Source organism: Phaethon lepturus, unplaced genomic scaffold (genome assembly GCF_000687285.1).
Source record: "Phaethon lepturus isolate BGI_N335 unplaced genomic scaffold, ASM68728v1 scaffold13136, whole genome shotgun sequence".
Classification (NCBI taxonomy): domain Eukaryota; kingdom Metazoa; phylum Chordata; class Aves; order Phaethontiformes; family Phaethontidae; genus Phaethon; species Phaethon lepturus.
This window is the reverse complement of record NW_010544173.1, coordinates 33,962-49,946: the sequence shown is the minus strand read 5'-3', so window position 1 is coordinate 49,946 and position 15,985 is coordinate 33,962. Positions and strand designations below refer to the sequence as shown.

General features: G+C 41.3%; 1 protein-coding gene across 1 annotated transcript in view; it reads right to left on the bottom strand.

The window, feature by feature from the left end:
* The window catches only part of MICAL2 (microtubule associated monooxygenase, calponin and LIM domain containing 2), a 28,947-nt gene that overhangs the window by 2,012 nt on the left and 10,950 nt on the right, over positions 1-15,985 (bottom strand). The window contains 7 exon segments of the mRNA XM_010288594.1: positions 1-34; positions 858-1,115; positions 2,709-2,809; positions 3,734-3,889; positions 5,662-5,763; positions 6,883-6,999; positions 7,647-7,854. Coding sequence (XP_010286896.1) covers positions 1-34; positions 858-1,115; positions 2,709-2,809; positions 3,734-3,889; positions 5,662-5,763; positions 6,883-6,999; positions 7,647-7,854 — 976 coding nt within the window.

Below are 15,985 nucleotides of genomic sequence, written 5' to 3'. Positions count from 1 at the left end.
CTCTGGCCCAGCCAGTACCCATTGGCCAGAAGGGCTGTAAGAAGCATTTACATTTTAATTCCTTGTATTTTTTCAGGTCTTATTACAAAAGTAACTTGCAATGTGAATTTCGAGTCTAGGGTTTCATACTGTCTTAGAGAACTAGCCCACAAACAGTTAAAATACAACACAGCCAACTCTTAGTTTTTAGACATTTCTCTCCTCCAAGTCTTAGGTAATGAAAAAGACTGCTGTCACTTTTTATTTTTTTAATTTCTGTATTTAAAACCAAATTTCTTAACCTCAAAAGGTAAAGCCGGGGAGGGGTGGGGGGTGGGTGGGAAGCAGGGGAGAAAAGACTCAATCAAGAATTAGTCAAGAAAAAGAAAGGGAAAAAAAGATGCCTGCCTTCTCATCTCCTAATTTTGCTTTGGACTGATCTTTTCAAACACTTCAGGCTGTCAGCATGAGTTAAAAAAATTAATTCCAACATACACTGTTCACTTCAGAAAGAGAAAAAGAGAATATATTAAGGCAAAGAGACTGCAGTAAAAATTTGGACCAAGTTTTTCTCTGTGATGGAAGTCAGGAAAATTATGCCATGCACCCAAGCTGAGGACACACAGCTCAGTTTTCAGACAGAAATACAACTTGCATAAAGCAAAACAGGATCTCAGCCAGAGACTGCCAGCCAAGCATTAGTTATGACATAAACTGTGGCATAAAAAAAGGGGGGGGGGGGAAATCTATTCCAAAGAAGGTATCATTGTTTCAGGACATGCAAGAGAGAACAGTGTGTTTTGGAGGGTAGATCGAATGGCTGGAGTAAGAAAGAAAATAAAAACACAAAACTACTTGGAAGACATTCCAGGATATACCTCAAGCAAACTATCTCCAACAAGCGCCACCAGGAGCTGATGTCTGTGCCTCTCTCTCACTAGTGCAGCGTTTTCAGATGCATACATGGAAGTAAAATCAAACATTGCTACATCTGGCTGCCCATAGTGATTAATTGCAAAATCCAAGGAAGGCAGCTGGTAATTGGTTGCAAAGTCAGCAGCTTCTCTGGCGTAGGACAGCAAATTGCTGTGGTTCACGTTTTCCCCACAGAGGAGCAACTCGGTATCAATAAAGTCCTGTAAGGAGAGAAGCATGTAGGATTAGATGCTCCAGCCACCCTCTGCAGATTGGAACATTGCAGTCTCATAGCAGGAGTGGCAACCACACATCTCACACCATAGAGCACCAAGGATATTTGTCATCTCCTCCAAAAAGTTAATGCACAAACACAGATTACAGTACTACCCAGACAGAACTCTCTACTGAATAAGCAGCTTTATTTGTAACAGAATATTATAGTGCCTTCCAGTTCCTCAGTTATGTGTTATTTTCATAACATTACTTACCTCCCATCAAAAGATGTTACCATCATCACTGCAATGCTTTTTGCATGTGTGCACCCCACGTCTGAAACCACACAAGAGCAGAAATACCGACCTACTGACGACACGACGCACAGGTCTCAGCCTGAAGGTTTGACTGAACATCTCGGTAACACCACGTTCAAACTTGGATCACAGAAGCTTTGAACTATTTTGGCCCAGGAGGTTTTTTGGCCAGTGTGTTGAAGGACCCTGCCTTTACAGGTCATCCTACTTAGAGCCAGTGATTATTAATAAGGCAGTTTCTATTTACAGCTTAATCGTGGATGAGACCCCTAATCACAGGGATGATACCACAGAACTGCTATTAGCCCAGTTGTTTTAGACAGAGTTGGGGTTGTGGGGTTGGTTTTTTTTTTTCCACTCAGACCTGAACAGGTCAGGAAAACAGCTCTGACAGGCCACAGCTGCTGCTCCTCTTCTCCAAACTCCCCACAGATCTCCTGGGACCGCTCCCACCTACAACAGCAGCCCCTCAGCCCCCTCCCGCCCCAGCTAGGCAAGGACAGCTGCTCTGCCCTGGGGGACCCGCTCCTCCAAAAGGGCGAGAAACCGTGGCACCGAGCCAAGTGGTCCCATCGGAAAGCCAAGCAGCCTTCTGATAGCTCCCCACGAGTACTTCCTTTGGGAAATGATACTCGACTGTTTTGGCACTGTCTTACTTCGCAAGAAAAACTGAGCTCTCTTGGGTTTCCAGGAAGAGGCGTTTAAATGGTGCCAAAACACTTTCTAGAAACAAAAAGAAAATAAACCCCTACATCTTACAGAAGGAGGAAAAAGAAAAACAGAAAAAAGTTTAAAAGGCCTCAAAGACCCAAGTACCTTTGAAAGTTCAGGCCATCATTTTTATAGCCTCCTTCTATCACGTTTCACCCACTTTAGAGAATTTGCAACTTAGCCTGGGGTAGGTTTTAATGCTTCCTTATTTGCCTGATAAAACTGGACATAGCTGTGCCAAGTTCACCTTTAAATAAATGAGGTTTTTATTTTCTGGTGTGATGACCAAACCATGTATTTCCAAGGTAAGTCAAGATCCCATTTCAGCCAGTTTCAGAACTGAAAAATTGAGGAAGCATTGGTTTTAGTTCTCTACAGAAACCTTGTGCTGACTGGAGGGGGAAAAAACAACAAACAGGAAGTCAGAGTAAGATCTAAGTGACCTGAGCTTTAATGAAGTGATTAGTAAGTCTATAAACATCCTCTATAACACACAACGTTTATGCAGATTTTCACAGTTATTCTGTGCCAAGAAAATAAAATAGGGTTTTAGCCAGCATTTTTACATACGTTAATAATCACTCCTTTGTCCAGAAGACTCTGCTTTTTTGCTGTCATCACAAAATAATGAGTGCTATCTTTATAGTAAACAATATTCTCCAGGTCAATTCCTGAAAAAGAGATAATACATTTATTATCAAGTACAGTGCATCGTCTGTGTCATTTGCTAACTACATGTGATGGTCCCCCCAGGTGTTTCCTTCTTGGGGTACATTCACTTTCCCAGCTGGGATGAAACATTAGTGGACAGCATGCTATAAAACAAAACAAAACAAACAAGAGAAGAGATTGGCCTTACCCCACAAGAGTTTGTCTCAGCATAATTTAAAGTTATTTAGCATCCTTTTAGGAACAGCAAAGCCAACTACAGCGTTAACACTCTTCTGAGGTAGAGAAGGGAAGCCAAGAGAACAAAGGGTTTTTTAGGTTGCTAGGGCTCTGGCATTGGGTCTAGCCAGGAGTTTTGGTTTCAATAATAATAATAAAGCTGTAAATCAAGAATGGAAGTGCTTGTAGTGACAGTGGATGCAATTATTCTGAAACCCCTTTTCATAAAGATGTATTTCACAGTTTATATTTTAAGTATTTATGGTGGATTCTTTTCAGTTTATCAGATCTACACATCAAAAAGCAAGAATAAACTCCTCCCAGAAGGGCAGAGACTTTTTCACAGGGTTTAAGCTGTTCAGTATGTGAACGGATACAAACAAAACAAACCAGGTCTTAAGGGAAATCTCTGGGCACTGAAAATTCTCTTCTAAATTTGTTCAACATAGCAGACATTTTTACAGTTGAGAAAAATTTAAACATCAAAACAAGCTATGATGTGGCAACGCCCAAGCTAAAAAAAAAAAATCCCACTGTACCGTAAATGGACACCTCCATCTGCAAGATTCTGGCATCAACAGCATTTTATGACTTGGGGGTTTTTTTTTATACAATATATTTAAATTGATGTTAATAGGAATAGGAGGGGTGGCCAGGCACAAAGAGTTCCTCTCAGCTGGTTGTGCAAAAAACGAGGATGCACCCACCCGTTTCCTCTTTAAGGTCCTGGAAGAACTTCTGATTGAAGATGAAAGCAACACCACTGATTTCTTCCACCTTGGCTTCTGCAGTTGTATTTCTGTTTATAAAATTGGCAGTAATAGCTATAGCAAGCTTTCCACGAAACTACTTCCTCCTGAAACCTGATAAGCAAAGAAAAGAAATAAAAACACTGGAAACTTCACATTGGACTTTCAGAGAGGGTCAGCTCAAGGCAGCTCCGTCTTTCCTGTGTCTAGTCCTACACTTCAAACAACATATCATCAGCAGATTCCATCATTCCTCCAAAACTCCCTTGAATACAAAGAGTCTTTTCTCCCCACTTCCAGATACAAAACTGGAGCTGGACTGCATTCAAGATAAAGTCTCATCAAAAAAAAAAAATGTCTAGAGGTGACCTATGGGAAGAAGTTGAACATGGGAAGAAGTTAAGGACAAATGATGACTACAGAAAAACAGATTGGAAATAGAGCAGATCAAATTTAATGGAGAGAAACATTTTTAACATTCTAAATAGCAGATAAGATTTTTGTTATATAGGTGGTGAACTATATAAACTATAGCTTATGAAAAAACATGCAAGAGATCGGCAGTCAAAAGCAGCAGAGAAAGATTTGAAAAATAGAAACCTCTATAGCAGTGCTTAGATGCACACACTACCAGCTAATGAGGTTTTTCAAAGATATTAGGGGTTGAAAAAATATTCAGTGGCTTAACTGTTGTATTTCCAAGGTGAGACTGACTGCGAAGTTACTTGTTCTCTCGCTCCATCCCAGCTTCCTCTTTTCACAAAAAAAGCCCACTAAACCACAATGTTGCCATCACACATTTAAGTTTTTGCCTCTGTGTCTTCCCCTTATCGATAAGTAAATTCTGAGGTAGGACAGAGGGTCCTTGGGGTATTTTTAGCTAACTGCAGATGACTTTTCAGAGAATATGTGTACTTTAAGAACAGATAAAATAGCTATGAATTTTTGTCTCTGTGCTTCTTGATATGCTCTTGTTATTTCACTGGGATAGATGTAATATGACAATAACTGCTCCTGCACGTAAACAATCTTCAGGGCACCAAATATTCCCTTAGACCCCAGTACTACGATAGCCATTAACTTCTCAATACAGTCTGAGGTAGGAATAATTTTTTTTTTGCTGATACCTGACTATTTAACAGTCTTTGTGGTGGAGGTGGATAGCTGGACAACAGTGTGGGGAAATTTCCAATAGAGTATTATAAGGGATTAATAAGAGTGTACTTAGCGAACTGAAACTAACATGGATATACTTAAAGCTACAAGGGGAATAAGTAATTAAGAGGCAGGTTTGTTCATGTGATACAGGAGCAGCTTAGCTGGTGTCTCACTAAGACAGCTCAGGTGGTCTGAATTCTCAGCAGCGACTCAGGTTTATGAAGCATTTGCCCCCCCTTCCCCCCCACCTTAGAGTTATTTATTATCTTTTGGTATCATTTCCAAAGTAACTGTTTCTGAAGTTAAATCACCTCCATAAAAGAGCAATACCTCTGATGCCTTCATTAAATACCTGTCAGTCATGTTTTGGTCATTAGTTCAAACATACAGTGCAAATTTACAGCACAACAGCAAAGACTATGCAATTCCCAACACGTATCTTGTCAGCCTCCTTAAAGTTAAATCATCATAATTTCTTAACCTTGAAGCAAGCCCAATGGCATCATGATGCATTTTGTAGGCAAGATGCTGATTCTCAATGACATCAAATGTCTTCATTTTGAGCTACAACTTAACAGCAAAAGCAGGAAATAGCCCATAAAAATAGTTTCCACACAGATTTCAGTGGACTGAAAGGTAGCCTGTTGCTTTGTGCTCTCCTCTGACTTTCAGGCCTTCCAAAATACCTTAAAGACCATTAATAAGGCCAAAAGCACACATTCACCTACCTTCTAACGTGTTCCTGCGGCCATCTGCACCAATAATAACATCAAATTCATACTCTGACAAAGGGTGATCCACCGGGAGAAATTCAGCCCTCCAACCTACCTCTAAAAACACAAAGAATAATATTGATTTGTTCATCAGTAATACAATGGAAAAGTAATTTCAGACACTGAAGAAAGGGCATTAAGATAAATGGTTCATTTCTTATTCACACAGAGCTGAATTCTGCCTTGGTCTGATGGAGGGAAGTTCTGCTGCAGCAAAAGCTTCATTCAGGCTGTATTAGCAAGGTGTCAAGCTCGTAAATTGATAAATAAAAAAAAGGAAGCCTTCATCTGGATCACCTAGTGCACTAAACTTTCACAAGAATATGCTTGAGCACTTCATTCTCACAGAAATAGCCCCACAGTGACCTTATCAGGACAGTACACATAGGTGGTTACAGCAAGGAAGGGCTGGGTGTTAAAAGAAGAAACATAGCATCACATCGTCAATACTTTTAATTGTCTTCTAAATAAAAAATAAACAGCAGCATACTCAAAGCTAAATTTACTTTTTGCATTAACACAAAGCTGATTATATGAAAATGTTTGTATTGTCCATATTTAAAAATTATATAGGCTTTAACTACTTAAAACAGTATATTTGTTCTACTGTCACTATATGACCATTTAAAAAGACATACCATAGTATTTTAATTAAAGTAAAATTTTAAAATATTCTGTTTCTACTATACCCTAAATACTAATCTTAAAAAAAAAAATAGAAAAAGGACTGAGAAATCTTTCTCTATTTTGTTTAAAAACCTTGCCTAAGTTGGCTGATAAGAGTCTGTGTGCCCGTGGGAGTTATATCAAATGTGAAGGCAAAATGAGGCCCAGGGAGCTCAATCCATCCTCAATATTTATATTATCAATCAAAAATTGTTTTTGCAAGAAGATACCAAAAAGCCACACCAGACTCCCTACAAAGCCTCAAACGCACGCCAGAAGGCATAGTGCAAAACCTCAACTTCTCAGACTGGGTCGTATTTTACGCGTTATCAGTGCTCTGTCACAACTACACTTATCATGCCACAACTGCATATAGCAAACCTAGCTCAATAAGAAGGGCAAAAAACTCCCGTTTCTTTAAACAAAATCCCACTACCTTGAATGATTTCACATAATGCCTGACGTGAAAAGAAGTTACTGTGAACAGAACTAGATTATGATAAACAATACTTTGGTTTTCTTGATCTTCAGGAGGTTCCAGGACCTTCACGAATTCTAGATTCACATGGATTTCAACTCCTAGTATAAGTGCAACTTTGAAGAGGATAAGTTGAAGTTGTCGAATACCTGTAGACAGCAAGTAACAAAGATATATTTAATATGTAAGTAATCACAGCTGCTACCAGCATGCCGCCCAACTGATATTCATTGTTAACACAAGCATGCAGCGTTATTTCTTCCATACTGCGATGAATGCCAATGTAGCAACCACCACAGGATGTTGTTCTCTTCCGTCTCACTTCCCTCTTGCAGCACAGTCTCATAAGCAATAAAACTCATTTTGGTGAGTTTTAGAACACTTTAGAGCTTTCCTTCTTAATGATATTTAAATGATCTGCTAACGAATATGTTGACCATTTTAGGATTTTATGGCATATTTCCCTGTAAAATATCCCACTTTTTCATATTTTATAATTAGATTAAGGGCTGTATCTACCTTCAACATACCAGAATAAGTATCTATATTCTTCATACTTCGTAATAAAAACCTATCATTTAACAAATCCAGACTAACAAAAAAGCTGCTCCATAAGACTGTCATTTGTTCAATTGGCATTTTGCTTAAATAAGACAAGTTTTCTTCCTCTGTGTGTGTGCACGCACCCACACGTCTAAGGCAGCTGAGCCTTCTGCCAAATAAAGAAAGTCTCCACTAATCTTCTGACCTCAGTACACCTCTTACCTGAAGAGTACCCATGCCCTCAGATACTTACTGATGTGATCAATAGATCCTGCACAGAATTTTCCATAAAATTTCTTTGCTCCCAGTCCCCGGAGGTCGTGGATTGTAAACGGCCAGAGATGCAACACATTGTTTCTTGAAAAAGTGTCCCGCTTCTCCACGACGACAACTTTGGCTCCCAAGAAGGCAAGTTCTATGGCAGTCCGCAAGCCACATGGGCCACCTCCAATAATTAAACACTACCAGAGAAAAAGGAGTCATCTTACACAGGGTTTTGCATTGACTCCCACACAGTTTCCAACTTACTCTTACAGTATGACTTGACACTCAGCTGGACTTATGCCACAGAGTGTATGCAAGGCATCTGTTTAAACCAATAAACATGCAAATTTTGTTCGCATGTTCAGTCAATTTATACAAGAGCACGAACTGTGCTTCACGCAGACATAAAAGCCTCTGATAAAAAGATGTAAGAGAAGAAACAGCAAAAAGCCAAACACTTTTGGGCACCTGCTTGCACGCTTCTAGCCCACTCACACTTAGCGTTTCGAAAGTGCTTGCAGTAAACAGAATTACAGCTACGTAAAAGGGAGGGGAAAGGAGGTGAGTGGTTTTGCTGTAGGCTTTTTTTTTTTATTTTGAAGAGGAAATTGGTGTACGTTTGCCAGGCTTGTTTGACAAATCTATGATAAGCCAGTAGTCTTACAGTATCGGTTACTCTCTTTCGAGCAAGGGCATGTCCTCAATGTAACAGCCTAGTTCACCTACTGCTGCGAAGCCGGGCAGGTCGAGAGAAGTCAGCAGCCTTGTCCTGCTTCGCCAGAGCTGGGGAACTCAGCCTGCCCTGTTCCACGTCACCCAGTGGTCAACATCCTCACCACGTTCTAGGAGCTCGTACCTAAGTTTGGGCACCCTCAGAAGAGCCGCTTCAGAAACGATTACCGAGCGTTCTCGCTCAACTGTTAGTTGACAGCTGTTAAGTTTTCACAGGGTAACAAGCAACGGATTTCCAGAAAGCAAACTAATTAAAAAACCCGAATGTATCTAATGCTGACATTTTCCTGACTGTTTACTAAAAACTGATTAGAAACAGCCTTATAGCTGGGCAACGTTACTGTTCCACACCTCCCCGCAAAGCCACCCCCAACGGGCACAGCGACTTCACGCCACCCACGCCACCGGTGCAAGCACGGGCTCGGGCAGGGAGGGACGAGGTGGGCCTGGGCGGAGGGGCGAGCGCTGGCCACGAGGCCGAGCCGCGCTGCCTTGCAAATCCAAACGCGTTACCTCACACGCCAGACGCGCTCCTGTGCGTCCCGCACGCGGCGCCAGACGGTGGTGACTGTTTCAAAGCAAGCACGGACTGTATCTGGAGGCTCGTTGGACACGAGTCTGGTTCCCGTTACATTTCAATTTCATAAAATAGTCATTTATTTTGCTTTCTAATTTAATAACTTAAGCAAAAATTATCTGATGCTGACTTTCATCCATGACTTTTGTCCAACCTAATAATGAAAGTGCAATTTTTTTTTAAAATTCAATAAATAATTTGAATAAATTCCCACTGAACAAGGAGCTCCCGTGAGGTGCTTTTGCTTTGCTTTAGGCAACTGTTTTGTTAACTAGAGGTATCAAATAAGTTAAGATGAGGTTGTTGCATTAGCCACTTGGCTTTCTTCCTCTTAAAAGAACATATTTAATTCATAATTTCAGAAGAACACTCCTCACTGCATGCTAGATATTAAGAAAACATCAACAGATGTAATTATATAAAGGAAGAAAATAGAGTGCAGATGTTATCCTGACTGAAGAGGATCACTGCTGGAGTTTGGGTCAGCTCTCTTCCGCACATGCTTGCTGTGATTAACATGGGAACTCTGAGCTCTGACGAGTAAGTGGCTGCCTTCACAGCTACACAGTTTTCCAGTAATGTTCAGCAAGCAGTTAGAAACATTTTACAAATAAAGACCATACATGGTTTGATAAGGTGGGGTTGTTGTTTTGGCTAACAAACTATATTATATATAAATAAATGCAACTCAAAAAAAAAAAGCAGTCTTTTGAGATTTAGTCATAGTGGATCCTGCCAAGTAATAAAACCCACACAGAAACTGTTAGTTCCTGCTGGTGCTCTGCACCACAGTATGCTACAATTTTAAGGAGGATTCTGCTCTCTCCCCTCCTCCTATCAGGATGGACAAAATATCTCCCTAATTGCCTAGAGACACTGTGAAAAATGGCTGTATATTTGCCATCATCCATGGTTACCTTCCATAAACATATTTATCTATCCCAGAACTATTTGTTCTTTGATTTATTAAGGACGCTTCCTGCTGGTGTAGAGCTTACTCTTGGCACTTCGTCACCTTTTTTTGAAACTTCTGGGGTCAAAACTAGCACAAAACCCTTGCAAAGGTAATTCTTACTGTGTTTATGTTCCTATCTTTATTAAGTAAGGAAGGGGACCGTACCACTGTCCTGTCCCTGCATTCCCTTCCCAGCTCTCTGCTTGCAAATAAAGTCTTGTAGCCAGCCTACAACAAACCTTGAATGGCTTCCTAGTCTCACCTCCCGTTGTGCCAGTCTCCTGGCTCACCAGGGCCTGCTCTCGAAATTAATTTCTTGCATTTTAAACACAGATCATGACAACTCTGATGTCACATAGGAAGTCTCAAACGATCAATCCTGAAATGTAACAAACAGCCTTGGACAAATGCCAATGGTTTCTTGACATCCACATCGCCATTCACAGCTCAACTGTCTTTTACTGGTGCCAGATCATCTCCGAAGAAGGTAAAGGGTAATTTTGACTTTTCAAAGCATCTTCTGCAAATTATTCAAAGTAACAGTTGCTGAAGAGGACTGACAAGGAGTTTTTGCATATTTCTTGTTCAGGCTGGATATGAAAGGAGAAGACTTGTCTAGATTACAGGGCAGCTTACCCAAGAATAACATCACAACCAGTCTTCTGTGACCTGCCTGAAGAATCAGTATCAAGTTGGATGTCATATCCTGTTTTACTACCAAGAGTATACCGTGTTAGTGCAAGATAGCAATATTGAGAGAAGGCATTTTTCTCAGTGAAAACCTCATAGTATGAAGGGCTGATCTTCTGCTTGCAAACGAATGTAAATACTTCCTGTCAAGTGAGAAGCTTCATTAAATTTAATGCATTCCCCAAGAAATCTTTGCACATATTTCATCCAAAGACCTCGTAAATGCTTAAAATATTGAGCACACATCCTCTAGAGGAGGAAACGCACAGAGAGATGGGACACGGACTCTGACGGGGCCGTTCCCTGCCCCTCACGGCAGCCCAGCGCTGCGCCCATCAGCCCCCCAGCCAAGGGGAGAAGAGCTGGGAGCCGCAAACGCCCTGCACGCGGCCGGCCGGGGCTTGCGCTGCACGGGCACGCCTGCGCTCCATCACCTCAGCAGCAGCGGGACCGCGTAAGGTGACGTACATCAAGTTTCCCACACCAAACTCCAGCTACACGGTAACGGGCAGTACTGAAAAGACCGCCCATCAACACTGGCTCCTACAAGCAGCGGTCAGCACGAGTACTCTTCATGGGAATTTTATGTCAGCTGAATCCATCTACTCTTCTTGCAAGCAGCCTGGATATGAACGGCGTTAATTACCGATATGAGACAATGAAAGTTTTACATTTACGATAAGTTATCGTAAGTAAATGGACATGCTGGTTTGAGTTAAACTTCTGCAAGAGCATTTTTAGAACACCAGTAAAAAAATTCCCCATTAAAGAGGACTAATGCAAGTTTACAGGCCAGTAACGGTTGCATAGTGACAAACTTAGGACTATTTCAGTTTAAAATTATACACATTAAATAAAGCATGGAAATTTTTGTACTTCAAAATAACACACTAATAAGCTCATGCATATTTTATAAAAGTTGTCTACTTAAGCTAATGAGTAAATACTATGTTTCTACAGTAAAGTACTGTACTTTTCCCTGGAAGATAATTTGTTTCTGTATAAATCTTGTCCCACACTATAACCAAGGACACTACTCATTGCATTATTTATCCTCAGACTGAAATAGAATAGAAACATCATGAATTTTTTTTTCATGGTACAATTGAAAGATATCAGAAAGTTTCACCTGAAATAATATAAACATACACAGCATTTCATACATCTCATAAGCTTGCTTCTACTCAAAGGTCAATCTGACTGTAAGAGATGCTACTTTCTCTCCATCAGTATGTTTGCGAATAGCAGTGCCTTGAAAATCTCCAGAAACTGTTTCTACACTGAATAAGGGCACTTAGCACTGAGCTAAACGGCACCACAAGTTACGTCTCGGAAATGCCTTTAGTGCTCAGCGGCGGTTTTCGATATGATCTCCTGCATATAATTCACCATATATATGACTTACAAAATAGAAGGGGAGGAAAGGGAGAGAGGGATGTGAAGTAGGGGCCTCTCGCAACCCCGCCTGTCCCCCACTGTTACATCGGCAGCCTGTGAATCCAGGCACTTACGTCCCACGCTGGCAAAAGCATACGCCATTTAACAGCTGAGAATTTGCAGAACGCCTCCCTTGGTTTTCACACAGTAAAGCAAGCTTACAGAAACAACTGAGGTTTTGAGAGAAAGAAGGGAGAGCGCAATAATACTAGCACTACGTGTAAAAACAACAAAATAACACTCCACAATGACCTAGTCACAAAAATCTCATCCACTTTAATAATTGAAAGGCAGTATCTACTCATTGGCCTTGACAAGTGTAAAAAAGTTAGTTCGTGGCTTTTACATGCTCAGTCACAGAACCTGCCAGTGGTAGTAGCGTGTGGGTGGGGCACACAACCATGCAGCACCTCTTTGCACAGTTAAGGATAGACAAATCCCCTTGGAGCTCAATGCATTACCCTGTTATCATCCAACTCTAAATCCCTCACTCTCCTCTCCTGCCCAAGGTACCCAATGATTAAAATTAGTCCTGGAAGACAACAGCGTGTTCAATTATGATCGACTCCCCATATGTTCTTGATATGAAGACAGAAGCTACAATTGCTCCAGGAATTCAAGATTTTCCTCATTTCTGCCTTTCACTTGTTTTGGAGGTGAAAAAGAGGATATTAATTTTAGACTCGAGCCCAACAGCAACCGCATAGACACAGGGACACCCTTCATTGTCCTAAGGCACACTAAGTCAGAAGCGCCACTTCTACTCTTCAGTGGAAACGCACACATATACTAGTGAAAAAAAAAAAACCACAAAAACAGTGAAAGCCATCCATCTAAATTATTTAACTTCCTTTAGCTTATATGCAATATTTACGCAAACCCCCAGTTGGAAACCAAAGCCTATGGGAATGGATCACGCTGCCAGAAACGAGCGCCAAGGGCCGGCTTTCCCCGGGTGCTGCGGGTGCCCCAGCAGCTCTGGCAGGAGGCTCTGCCCGCGCCCAGCCTGCGGGACGCGGGGGGACAGAACGCTTTGCCTTCCCACGGCAAACCCTCTTCCGTCGTTTGCTCTGGGCCTCAGGTGTGCTCATTCCCACGGCCACCGGATCTGGGACTTCACACCGGCCCTGGCCTTCGTGCGATGCCCAAAGCGACGGGATGCACCAAGGATTAATTTGACTGACTCCACAGGATTACATCCTACGCGGATTTAGGCAAATGTTTATTCATGATAAAGCTAAATGCGATGCAACACGAGATAAGCACGAAATGTAATGAAACAACACATTTTCTGGATCAGCGATGACTGTTTCCTTGGAAAGGCTCCAAAGAGAAACAGCTGCATAAGCAGCTAAGGCAGACGGCTACCAGAAGCTGCAGCGGGAAGCTCTCCCCACCACAATGCTTTTCACTTCATCCCCTCTACTAAATATGAAAATGCTTCTGGCAAAAATAGGACTGCTCGGTAGGACGCTCCTGACTTACTGACTTGCAGTTCGTCTCACATTTGTAGTCTCACATTTTATCACATAAATTCATTGACAGCCCCTGGATGCAACACTGCACTCAAACCTACCCTGAATCCACTAAATAATCAGTAGCGTTTTTAAGGGTTTGAAACGTTGTAATTGAAGCCACTGAAAAATAACTTCTATTTGCCACTTCAAGACAACCTTAAAAATGTGGAAAGCTAAAGCTTTATTAAAAAAATACTAAGAAGAAAAAAGGTTAAGCTCACAATAGGCATGATGCATTTTGACAGCTTAAGATGCAAGTCTAACCTTGCTACAGCCCTGGCCTACCCAGGCACTTGAACATCTGGTTGCTCCCCTAAACTTAACAACCCTATTCAGGTACTTGCTGCCTCTCCAGACAAGGACCCCTTCCCCCCCGTACAAAGTGCCTGTCATCTCCTTTTCTACAAACCAGCCCAACCGCTGGCCCCGACGCAGGATGCGCAAGAGCTCGGTTACCGGACGCGCCGGAGCTACGCAAGTGCAGCACGCTTGGCATCAACACGCTCTGCGCTGCCCAACTTGAACGCTGCCGTACCTATACAACTGGTTTTACTAAAAAGCAACAGAACATCACCTTGTCAAGAAGAGTGATGATAACTGTAGGTAAATATGACAGTTATTTGAAAGGCGTCCATTCGACTACATAATTCTTGTTTTAGGTCAGCGCTGTCTCCCTTCTATAGACCTCTTTTCTTCATTTTTAGAAAGAGGCCACATACCAAAACATATACCCAAAATTTCTGTGGTTAACAGATCTATACCACGTATAAATATTAAAAGAAACAAATTAATTCTTACATCAAAGGGGGGGGGAGGAGGTGGTATAGGAGCTAATTAAACTCACCCTACAAAAATTAAGTCATTTTTAAAACATAATAGAATAAAATATATGCTTTATTGAGCTCCTTAGAAATTAGTAAGGTTAAAAACGTTTCATTTGACAAAAATAATACTCAGTTAAATATATTTTAATAAGAGATCCTAACTCTCCAAAGCGTTACATGAACGCCACTTAAATGCACGACAGATAGTGCCAAAAATCTATCTTAAAATATTTTTAAGACTAGCTGGATCTTGCTGAACAGACATTTTTGGAAAGTGAACACCACATAAATACCACTGTTGGGGAAGTTCAAAGCCAGCTGGGAACAGCGAGGCTCCCGCACCCCTAATTGCCACCAGCCGCAGCAACAACACCCTGTCCCGGTGCAGGAAGCGCAACATGACGAGTCCATTGCTGCTTTCCATCCCCCCGGTATCTTACCCTTCGTACCCCCAGCTGGGCACCTCGGAAATCAGCAGCTTTGTCATCACCGGCCAAAAGCACCCGTATCAGCAACTGGCAAAAACAGAGACATTGCTGTTTTTCTTCTTAAAAGAATATTGTGGATTTGAGGCTACCTAATCCAGGCCGATTTTGGAGAGAGCTATTTCCCCAACACGGCCCAGTTGCTGCACTCGCAGCTGGACGTGGCACAATCCAGGGATCAGAGGATCTATCTTTATTGCCCTCCTGTTTTATTGGGTCAAAATGCCAGAAGTGAAACATTAGTACATTTATTGCATTCATTTGGCTCATCTTTATTGGGATTTTTTTTTCTTTTTGGAAGATAAGCTTCTGCATGGAAAAAAAACACGTGCCTTCATTTTTCCTGGATGAATTTGGACACACTTGTCCATTCATCCTCCCTGTCTCTCACATATATGTACTAATATTAGATTTGCATATAAAAGCCTTTCCATAGTTTGAAATTAAAGCAATGGTATGAAAGACATCGGAAACTTGTAGTCTGCTACACAACACATTAAAGAAAGGCTGTATACATTCAGTGTGCTAGAAGGTCAAGAGTTCCCTCGTTTATGCACCAAAGGCATCAGGAGTTTGTTATCTGGAGCTTTTCCAAAGAGCGCTCTCAGGCAGCATTGGTCATATTTAAATATGTTGACTTGATCTCAGAGCTTTTACAACAATTTATAAAAGTCAATTTTTTAAAATGGCAATTCATAGACATAATACAGAAAAGTAGCTCTAGAAAATTTCAGTTCCCCTGCACCACAGCTACCTGAAGAAAACCTGCACATCATCTGACAAGAAATGTTATACTATTTTAAACAAACAAGTTATCTACCAGAAATGAGGCAAGTGCTTTAATCCAAAGATCTCCTCAAATAAAGCACAAAATAAACCCTCTAACATCCTTTGGAATTAAAAGCGTATTTGCTGTTTTCTTACCTGCCTTTCACTGTAATCAAAACAAGGGAAAAAAACACACCCAAAACCCAGAAGAGATTGCTTTCTTTTCTTTGGCCCAGTTGCTTAAACAATCAAAGTGAAAACTAAATAAACCTTGCAGAAAGAATGTTACCTGACTATCCTAGTCATGAATGTGGTTGGCAGCATTTAAGTACCTTGCCTTTTT